Source organism: Glycine soja, chromosome 10, assembly GCF_004193775.1.
Source record: "Glycine soja cultivar W05 chromosome 10, ASM419377v2, whole genome shotgun sequence".
Classification (NCBI taxonomy): domain Eukaryota; kingdom Viridiplantae; phylum Streptophyta; class Magnoliopsida; order Fabales; family Fabaceae; genus Glycine; species Glycine soja.
In genome coordinates this window covers 44,124,419-44,134,997 of record NC_041011.1, presented here as the reverse complement: position 1 = coordinate 44,134,997, position 10,579 = coordinate 44,124,419, and the positions used below count along the sequence as shown (strand labels likewise).

Genomic DNA, 10,579 nt, shown 5'->3' with positions numbered 1-10,579 from the left:
CGTTAACTTGACACGTCGACAAACTATATGTGATGCCACGTCGAATTAAATGTGACACGTCGACAAACTATATGTGATGCCATGTCGAAAAATAGAAGTTATATCTGCAAAAATGGACCCAAAAACAGACGAAGGCGAGGGAGGGTATGGTGAGAGCGGCAATCCTATGGATCAGTTCCACCGTAACGAAGCTATATCCGCTGTTGCCAACGAGGGTTTCTTGGGCGAGGAAGAAGATTGATGATTACGAGGAACCTTACAATGATGTCAATGTCAAAGAAAGGTTCTTCAATCTTTGTACAAGAACGATGATTTAGGGTTTTGAAACAGTGACATCGAAGAAAAGAAGCCTTCGCCATCATTGTTGATTTTGGATGTCGTCTGTGTTTCGATTGCAGGTGTCGGTGGCAGTGGAGAGGGTGTCGGTGGTGGTGGAGGAAGCGAGGTTGTGGAATCTAGGGTTTTAGGGAGGGTTAATGGGTTTAAGAATCAAGGGTTTAGAGGAAACAAGGTGGGTGTCATAGGTGGGATTGGGGTTGAATTAGGGAACCAATTTGGGAATTTGAGTGAAATTGAGGATGAAGGTGGGAATGATGGTGTTATGGTGAAGGGGATTGGACAGTAACCACATGATGGGGTTGTTGGGATTGTGGAAAATGAGGGTTTTGTGATACAAGGTCAAGGTGGTGTTGGTGGTGGTGGAGGAGGAGGGAATGTTAATAGGGTTGGTGGAAATGGTGTTGGGAATAGTGCGAGTGTTGTTAGTAGTATTAATGCTAAAGGAGTTGAAGGTGTCGGTGGTGGTGGTGTTGTTGGTTCTGATGCTACTATATTGTTTGTGAGTGATTTACATTGATGGACTATTGATGTTGAGCTTCAAACTGAGTTTAGTAAATATGGGTCTGTGAAAAAGGTGAAATTTTTCAATGAGAAGGCAAGTGGGAAGTCAAAAGGGTGCCCATTTGAGTTTTTTTACCATTTTGTTACAATTGCTTGCAAGGTAGGAATGGAATGAATGAGCATGTTTTTTTTTATTTTAATTTAATTAAAATATGATGTCATGTCAGACGATACATGATCAGCTTACATATCATATTTAATCTGATATGACATCACAAATAATTTATCAACGTGTCAAATTAACAGTCACATCAACAATTAATGAATCTTTTCTAAAGGCAGAGACTTCATACAAAACTTTTTAAATATTAAGAATCCATCACAAAACAAAAATTTATTAAATATCAAATGCAAAATTTAGATATATATTAGAAATCAAAAACATATTTAAGTCTTCATTAAATATACTAAGTTATCTATATCTTAAAATACCATTGATTCATGCTCTATCTTGTTATCATAAAGTTCGCGCCTATTACATAAAGATTCGTTGCTTAAATGAATCAAAAAGCCAAAGTTATATGTTACCTATTTTATACCAATATTTTACAATAGCTTGTATTGGAATTAAGGATATATAAACCCTTTGTTTAATACTACTACTATTATGGCAATGACATAAAGTGTTTGCATCTGTTAGAGGAAAAAAAAAAGGTGCAGATTTTATCGTGTGGTCTCATAAAGTTGTTGTATCACCATCACCAAATTATATTACCGAATGATTTCATAAAGCTGTTGTTAGCTAATTGATGAGAACTAATTAAGCGAGTGATTTTGAATTCTATACATATTATTTATCACCGAAATGACTCTCAGATACAGCAGCCACATGTGGTAGAAAATAGAAGTTGGATACACTGTATTAGTCTGCATATGACCATAAACAGATCTCTTATGCTAGGAAGATCTGGGCATGGAGGGCTTATCAGAGATTATCTTAGACAACATGGTTAGCAGGTTTCTCAGAATCATCTGGTTTTTCAACTAGTTGGCCTGAAATAAGCGATATCAGAATGTCATTTGCGAATCGAATTCAAAGCTGGTTATCAATCTCATTTAGTTTTTAGTATTTTTCTTCTATTGAAGATATTAAAATTTTACCTTAATAGTTTAGATTGATGTTTCATATTAATTAATTTTAAGATTAAGTTATAATTTTGATCACCTTAGTTTCTCAAATTCATAATTTTAATCTCGTGATTTTTAATTGTAACATTTTTTCTTCCTAATTTTATAAATTGATAATTTTGATTCACCGGTTAGATTATTAAATAATAATTATAATTAGAGTTATTAAGTTAATTGTAAATAATTAAAAATTATTAATTATTAAAAAAAACTTTAATCAAGAACTAGGATTTATAAGCGGCTTAACATGATGTAACGAAGTAAAATGGTTTTTTAGTATGAAACAGTAGTCTAAGTAATATGTATTCATACAAAAGTATACTAATCATTGGTGTAAGTAATATGAAACATTTCAATGTCGAAGTTTAGAGTTTGTTGTTAATTATTTGAACAAATATCAACAAGCAAGTGGAGTCTAACTATTTTTTTTTTTAAGTCGGAGTCTAATTATTCTTTATTGTAACTATTTTTGAAAAATTCACATTTAGTTTGTTAGAAGACGCAATAAATAAGGTGATTGAATTGGTAAGAGGGTGTGTGAGTGAAGAGAGAAAAGATTGCCGAACTCATTGAAAGTGGCATCATTCTCTCGTAGAGACTTTTTCTCATCTTTCTTTGTTTTCTTTTTATTTGGAGTTTTTTTTATTGTGATGTACATGTTGTTTTGATGCACAACAATTTATGACTCTTTGTGTTCCTCTAACTTTTTCTCTCTATTCCAAATTAATTTACATACAATTTTCTCAACTTCGAAAAAAAAAATCAATTAACAAACTAAATAAGATGCATAGGTCTGCAAGCTGGAACAGGTTTTCTGATGATTACTTCAAGCATGCCACGACGAGTTCTCCATCTTCAGGACATAGATCATCTTATTCTATGTTTGATGGCAACAATTTGCCTACATATGACCCCATTGCAGAGTTGGCTAAGAGGGAGAGGGCACGTGTGAAGTTCGCTGAGAATGCAGTGCATGTTATCCCTTTAGTGCTAATTATTTGTGCCATCATTCTTTGGCTCTTTTCAAATCCAGGTGAATGATATAGAATAACATGCATTAAAGTACGTACAAATTTATTTCTTGAAACGTATATCTGAGTTTCAAAAGTTGGTTCTTCTTGATTGATATGATTGCATTTTTGATAATGAAGTTTTTAAAGTATATACGTTTTGTTGACAAAATAATGTTAATTTGATATGATATGTAAATTCTACTATATATAGATCATTGTTGAGGTTGATAATCTTTCCCAACCTTACAAGGGAGTGTGTGTCTTCTTCTAATATAAACTTTTTACAAAAATAAAATAAAAAAGATGAATTAAACCTTCCAATGCGTGAAATAAGATATTATTAGTCATAATTGAATTATTTATAAAAAAATAAAATGTGTCTCTAGATTATAATTTTGTATCATTGCTTATTTGATTATATTTTAAGAAAATCAAATGTCGTGTACTTTATCTTTCTCTTTGAATTATTTGACTGATTAGTTTTTTTTTCCTTTCTGTTTTTTCTTGTAATAATAGATGTGGGAATCATAGGAGATCCAATAGGAGCAAGAATCGAAGGATTAAGTCTTGAAGGAGAAATTGAAAATGATAGTGACGGTACTCAAATGGGTTTCTTACCTATTGTGACCTCAGAAGAAATATCAACGACAGAAATTGGTGCTGATAAAGATTCGATAATTCCAAAGAATTTTTAGTGAATGATTTTTTATTTTATATATATGCGGAAAAGCTAAAACTAGTCACCTTAATTAACGTGTATTATTGAAACTACTTATGTAATATTCTTTAATTGCTTGAATTATTTCCTAAGGTTTGATCAAAGAAAGCACAAGTTTTTTTCTTTTGGTACTTCTAAACATTTTATACATTAATAAGATTATAAAGAATTAATCGTCATCAGAAATCAAATTTATTTTACTTTGTAGCCATGCATATATTTAATTATGTGTAGGCCTATCATTTTTTTGTATTTATAACTCCTAAATATTGTCTAGTTATGTTTTACATTAAATTAACCTCAAGACACAAGAGGTTGACTGAATATATAGCATTTCAATTTTGACAAGTTAAAATGTAATTAAGTACTTTGTAAATTCGGGTACCCATTATATTTTGATTTATTTTAAATTGAGACACTAAATATATTCTACTTTGATTTTTTTTGGTAAAAAATGTTCTTACATGAAATTCAATGAGAGTTTAGGTTCAAATACACTACAAGAAAAGCATATATATATTAGAAGGATTCACTTGTATGAGTAATGATATATACTTCAACACCCATTATTAATTTTAAACATCTCATTAATATATATTTTTTTATTTTTTTATCTTTTTCTTCTTATCACTTCATAAATCCTCTAATACAAATATTTTTCTTTCTTTTTATCATTATCTTTCTCCCAAAGTATTTAATAGCATTGTACGTGAGTGACCATTTATATTTTTTCCTACTTGTATTTAGGGGCAGTTAAGTTTACGTATACTTTTATTTTCTATTTTCAATTGTTTGTTTTCATTTTTTAATTATAAAATTGTCACCTTATTTTTATTTTATTTCCTGTTTTTAAATATATATTTGTATAGAAAATACAAAAAAAAGTTGTTAACAGGGTGTTTCCTGTACAAATTAATTAAAAACAATATGGCAAGTTTGTGACTAAAAAGTGAAAATAGAAAATGAAAACAAGAAAAAAAACGTCCCTTGCATTTTCTGATTTTATATTCTGTTTCCATTTTTTAATTATATATTTACTATTTTGTTTTCAATTAATTATTGTTTTTAAATATTTGTACAAGAAACGTAAAAACAATTATTTTTCTACCATATCATTTTTTTTCTTACTAAATCAACTTGAACAAAGTTACACTCACATATATAAAACTTAAAGCCATTAAATCGTCCAATCTTTTGCAACAAGGTACATTAAGGATCAAGTTATTCAAAAGCCTGCATCAATTTCAGGCTCATCTACCAAAAACACAATACATGGAAGGAAGAAACATACCCAACAAAGCTGGCAATAACGAGAATGAAAACTGAAAGCAAGTCATTAGAACCTGTTTAAATACAAGGATTGTTAAAAGTGTTTTTAAGACCTCTTCTACCAGAAAAAAAAAATTATATTTTCAGTAAAAAAAACTCACAAAAACATTTATGACTTGTATCCAAAACAAATGCTTAGTATACTTGTTGTTTATAATGACGGGAATAACTCGATCGCAATGGTTGATCCAAGTAGTCCATGTCTTTAGGCCCCATGTTATTTTCAGGCTTCAAGTCAAAAGTGTTGATCAAAGATCCCGACATGGATCAAGTGCAACATTCTGATAGCAAGTGGAGAGCCAGGTAATATGCATTCCCCACTGCCAAATGGAGTAAGCTCAAAATTTCAACCTTAAGAACCTTTCTGGTGAGAACACGTGTGCATTATCCCAAATGCTTGGGTTCTTTCCAATAACCCACTTATTGATTAGAACTTTTAGGACATATGATATAGTAAAAATGAAAAAAATAAATATAAATGAAAAACAGACTTATAAATTTAATTAAACATTAAAATTTTAAATTAAAGTGTGGTTTCAATTTTTTTTTATGTCTTTCTGATTTATTTCTGATTTATATGCCGTTGTATTAGTCCCTAAGTAGATCCTATTAATTATAAAATAAAAATATCTCAATTTTACTATTAGTTCTTCTATTTCCTTAATTATATAAATTTTGTGCTCAAACTTTTTTACAAATTTAATTTCCAATATCTCAATTGTAGTTCATTAATATGTTAGCTTAACATGTCTAATATTTAAGTAGAACATTAACATGGTACTCAAATGTGCATCAACATATTTATGTTGACGTGATATTCTACTTTATTATCATCATGTCAGTATTTCTATATTAAATATTATAATTGTACATTTAAAATAGTGAGGGTAAAATAAATTAATTTCATGAAATAAAAAATAGAATGACAAAAGTATTCAATGGAATATATACACGTATAAGCAGACTGGAATTACGACAAAATATATAGAGGGAGATAGGAATTAATATACATACAAGGAATAAATGTTTGATCTGTTTTTTATTCATCTTCTCGCTATTCCCTTGAGAAATGTCCAGCAAAATATCCAACATGTCGTTATTGGTGTCAATTTTCCCTTCCCTAGCTCAGCTTCATCCATTCGTCAATCAAGGGTTCCAGTACCTCGAACAACTTGTCTATGTTTTTTTGGAAGGCAAAAGTTATATTAACATTAATAGTTAAAAAGGTACATCAATAAGAAATGGGAAGTATAGTAAGGCACTATACATATATACCCCTATGTTAACCCAAAAGAGTTAGCAAAAAACCCGCAGCTATACCAAGTATATGCAAAACAAAAAATACCCTCATAAACACCCAAACAGATTCAAACACCACGAGGAAAAAAGGATCCCCTCTGTGAAACCCCTTTTACATGCAATACATTGCCAAGTGACATGCTTGATAGAATTCAGACAGTGTGCCTTCTAATGCCTTGAGGATCAAACACACCAAGTTTGGCGTTCCGGTTGCTTTCAAGAGATAGAGTTCCCGCTATGTGCTTGTACTCGTCATTACCTACAAACAAAAGTTATAAGATTGGTTTGTTGATAAAAGGAAAAGAAAAAAAAAATCATGAATTCGTTAACAAAAAATCAATGATTAACAACTAACGTTTAATGATAAAAATTAAAATAAAATAAAAAAAAAACATTATCTACATAGGGAACCAAATGGCGAGACACAAACGTGTAAGTCAAGAAGTTAATGCGTTAAGAGTTGTTTGGCCGACATCATTAAGAAGTTCCTGAAGTTTTATATGTCTATGGTTTTGGTGGAAAACAAATGGCCGTGGCATATATTTCTAAGTTCTTGCCAAAGCGGTGAGACCGGGAGAAAGATCAGGCTGTAACGGTTATGTCGGGGTTTGTTCTGTCTGAGAATAATGTGTCGTGGGTTTGGAGAATCTCTTTGAGTGCGTTTGGCGAAGAGATTATGATGGTGGTTGCTTGGCCTATCTTGATGCGCATTCTTGTACAGTTCAATGGAGTTTCTGATGATAGTGAAAAGGGAAGGTCCTGGTGGAAAGTTCGTAATTTTTCTGCATCTTGCATGCAGTTCGACAAACTGTGCTGTGCGAAAGAAAGAAGAGGAAGAATATGGATTAAACCTATTTCACAATATTTAATCTATTTACTAAGACAAACATAATAACATAATAAAACAATTATTATTTAATGAGGAGGGCATTACGGTCATTACCAGTGAGATTTTTTCCGTTGAATTCAACAATTGTCAGCTGGCTGCTTCTAATTTGGCCAGTCACACGGGCACCAATGCCCCTTAAATGAAATATTGACACTTTTGTATTTACAAATGGTAGTTAGACATTTAATATAAGTATAGATAAAAAATAATTTACTGAAATTTATGTAACTTAAAAGCATGTAGACCAATTTGTAATTTAATCCTTCCTCGTGTCTATATATATATATATATAACCTCCTTTCAAAAAAAAAATTAAATATATATATAACCAAAACTGTTAATACAAAATGCATGATTTTACGGTTCATAATATTTAATATATTATGATGAGTTTTCAAATTTCATAAGTTTTTATAACATTATTCAATAATTACGACCAATTACAAATGGTATGTTTATTTTAAACATTTTATGGTATTTTTTACATAGACACATAGACATATTAAAAAATATTTAAAATGGTTTATATATATCATTAAATAAATAAATAAATCTAATTATTTTTAAAATAAAAATATTATTTAAACTAATGATGAATGAAGAGTAGTAAAACACAAGAAGGGTCGCTAAATTGGTCGCTATTTGCTATTGATATTAGGTAGTGTCTATGCTAATATGGTGATTGCAACAATGAATTAACTAATATCCATAAAGGTGTGGAAAAACATAACCAGTTCGTATGATGACTTAGCTTTATGGTAGAAGAATAAAAATAAACATCTTGAATAAATTTAATTTAAGTCAAACCATTGGCTTAACGGCAGCTCAATACCGTTTAACCACTGCCCAGCTAACATAACTCCTTCTCAGTCCATTCCACCAACTTGATGAAATGCATATTCCAACCTTGCAATGTAGAAGCAACTATTATTTCTTCTAATTTTTTTAATATATGATGTAGTCTTTTTTCTGGGTAGGTTATCCAATAATGAGCAAACTTCAAGTATATAAGATGGATCCTATGGTGGCCCAAGTTGTTAGAACTCTTGATCAACATGGAAAAGTTACTCTTAGTTTATTCTCTTCTCTTTTCTTTAGTGATTATCACATGCTCAGCCACTACTTACACGGTTGGAGATAGCTCTGGCTGGGACATTAGCACAAATCTTGATGCATGGATTGCAGATAAGAATTTCAGAGTAGGGGATGCTCTTGGTAAGTCCCTCAAATCTCTTGTTATAACTCAAGGGCATTTGAAAGAGCTCATGAAGAGTATATTTGAATTTATAAAAATAACTTGTAACTTTTGTAAGCTCTTTACTTTAATTAGACTCTTGGAGCAATCTAGGCTCATTTTAATAACTTATTCATTGGGAATTGAAACTTCAGGTACAGGTGGATAGTACTTTCAATCACTTAATAACAAAATTCATGGAGATCAAATTTTATGCTCTGCATTTGTAATTTTTAAGATAAAATTTATTTGTATCAGAGACTAACAACAAATCTTTGAGAATTTATTTTTTTTCCTTCCAGTTTTCCAATATTCATCAGGCCAAAGTGTAGAAGAGGTTACAAAAGAAAACTTCAACACATGCAACACCACCAATGCTTTAGCAACTCATGGAAATGGGAACACAACAGTGCCATTGACGAGAGCTGGAGACAGGTATTTTGTATCTGGAAACAAGTTGTATTGCCTTGGAGGGATGAAACTTCATGCTCATGTCCAAGGCGACGATAAATCACTAGCACCAACTCTAGCACCTAAGGCTGTGGCTGGATCAGATCAAAACACCGCCACACTTCCACAGTCTCCTTCATCAAAGAAGAACACACATTTTTCGGCAGGAGCGGCAAATCCTGCAAGGGATGCACTTCATCTAGTTTATATTGCTCCTATGGCTGCTATATATGGGATGATGAAGATTTGAGCATCTATGAAACTTTCTTTTTTTTTATGTATTATTTTCATATTTTGTTATATTAATTCGAGAGAGAAAAAAAAAGTGGCAGTTTTGCTTGGTTTGGAAGAGTCATATACAGCACACGTTGTACATGATTGTTGAACATATTTAAAGGACATGCACATTCATATTGTTTTATCTGTAACAACCGTAGCATATTGATCCCTCATGAAAATGTTATGCACGTTCATATGCTCTGCCTTTGAGGTAGGGGTGATCTTGTTACTCATTCAGAAATCACCTTTCACTATGCAGAGATCACCTTTCACTATGGACAACATCTCGCCGATTAAAATAAAAAATAAAAAACTAAGGACAGCATCTACAAAAAAAAAAGGTGTTTTAAAATGTTTAAGAATATTTATGTTTAATATTTTTAGCCGTATATTTATTTGAATAAAAAAGTATTAATAAAAACCCACGTTTTATTTTTGAGTAATGATAATTGTGCAAGTTTACACTAGTGTTAACTCATGTGTTGATATACAAGCCACAAGATGACCTAAGAAAAAAAAAAAAAAAATACAAGCCACAAGATGACCTAAGAACAAAAAAAAATAAAAAATACAAGCCACAATATAATTTGTACCTCTCTTTTGTTTTTCCATCAAAGATTCTTTATATGCGTTCTGAACCTTTATCCAACAAAGTTTAATCATTTTAGAGTCTGATTGTTTCAGCGTTAATGTCATGGGAAATGAAGTCTAGTAGTAGAATGGGCAATTTTTAGAGCATTTTTGTTATAGCTAATCCTCCTCTCACAGTGGATTAGCATCTTTTTTTTTAATAAGTCAGTCATTATAAAGAAAATTATATAATTGGCTATATTCTAATTAGTTTACAACGGAAATTAATTTGCATTATAAACTAACCATTATAGGAAGGAGATCTAGTTCACTGGTTAAATAAGATGTGGGGGTATTTTTTTTTTTTATCAAATGGGTGTGTGAGTGTTGTAAATTTATGTTTAATTGATACGGATAAAAATAAACCATTATAATAAAAAATTATTATTTTATATTTTAATTTTATTTATAAACTAGCCACTAATTTTTTATTAATGAAATGGTATGCATTTTTCATTATTTTTAGTTTATTTCCATAAATAAAATAATTTTGTAGTATTTTTAAATATTTTTCAATTTTTACATATTTATTGTTATAAAATTATAATAAAATGCATATGCACAGAAAGACTTTATATTATCATTCAATCACAAATTATCATTAATTATTTTAAGATAATAATTTTAAAGATTATCAAAATTATCATTATGATCAATGATTCTTTAAAAAAAGTTACTCTATAACTTTTTTCTCAATAAATTAACTGAAA

The 10,579-nt window shown here is 30.4% G+C and overlaps 2 protein-coding genes and 2 pseudogenes across 2 annotated transcripts; 3 read left to right on the top strand and 1 right to left on the bottom strand.

The window, feature by feature from the left end:
* Nucleotides 1-112: 112 nt before the first annotated feature.
* LOC114371795 lies at nucleotides 113-1,015 on the top strand (annotated as a pseudogene).
* Nucleotides 1,016-2,811: 1,796 nt separating this feature from the next.
* On the top strand, nucleotides 2,812-3,736 carry LOC114371794. Its single transcript, XM_028329128.1, has 2 exons — nucleotides 2,812-3,061; nucleotides 3,558-3,736. The coding sequence occupies exons 1-2, from the start codon at nucleotides 2,812-2,814 to the stop codon at nucleotides 3,734-3,736; spliced, it is 429 nt and encodes a 142-aa protein (XP_028184929.1).
* Nucleotides 3,737-5,336: 1,600 nt separating this feature from the next.
* LOC114371793 lies at nucleotides 5,337-8,133 on the bottom strand (annotated as a pseudogene).
* A 188-nt stretch (nucleotides 8,134-8,321) lies between these two features.
* On the top strand, nucleotides 8,322-9,472 carry LOC114370779 (stellacyanin-like). The gene is made up of 2 exons (XM_028328168.1): nucleotides 8,322-8,491; nucleotides 8,813-9,472. Exons 1-2 carry the CDS (start codon nucleotides 8,332-8,334, stop codon nucleotides 9,208-9,210), a joined length of 558 nt encoding a protein of 185 aa, XP_028183969.1. The 5' UTR covers nucleotides 8,322-8,331; the 3' UTR covers nucleotides 9,211-9,472.
* The last annotated feature ends 1,107 nt before the right edge of the window (nucleotides 9,473-10,579 follow it).

What these genes read in the sequence shown, in the direction of transcription:
- LOC114370779 (XM_028328168.1), top strand. Translation starts at nt 8,332, where the DNA reads ATGGAAAAGTTACTCTTAGTTTATTCTCTTCTCTTTTCTTTAGTGATT. An exon ending in CAGAGTAGGGGATGCTCTTG is followed by an intron (nt 8,492 to 8,812) that starts GTAAGTCCCTCA and finishes TTTTCCTTCCAG; the next exon opens with TTTTCCAATATTCATCAGGC.
- LOC114371794 (XM_028329128.1), top strand. Translation starts at nt 2,812, where the DNA reads ATGCATAGGTCTGCAAGCTGGAACAGGTTTTCTGATGATTACTTCAAG. An exon ending in TTGGCTCTTTTCAAATCCAG is followed by an intron (nt 3,062 to 3,557) that starts GTGAATGATATA and finishes TTGTAATAATAG; the next exon opens with ATGTGGGAATCATAGGAGAT.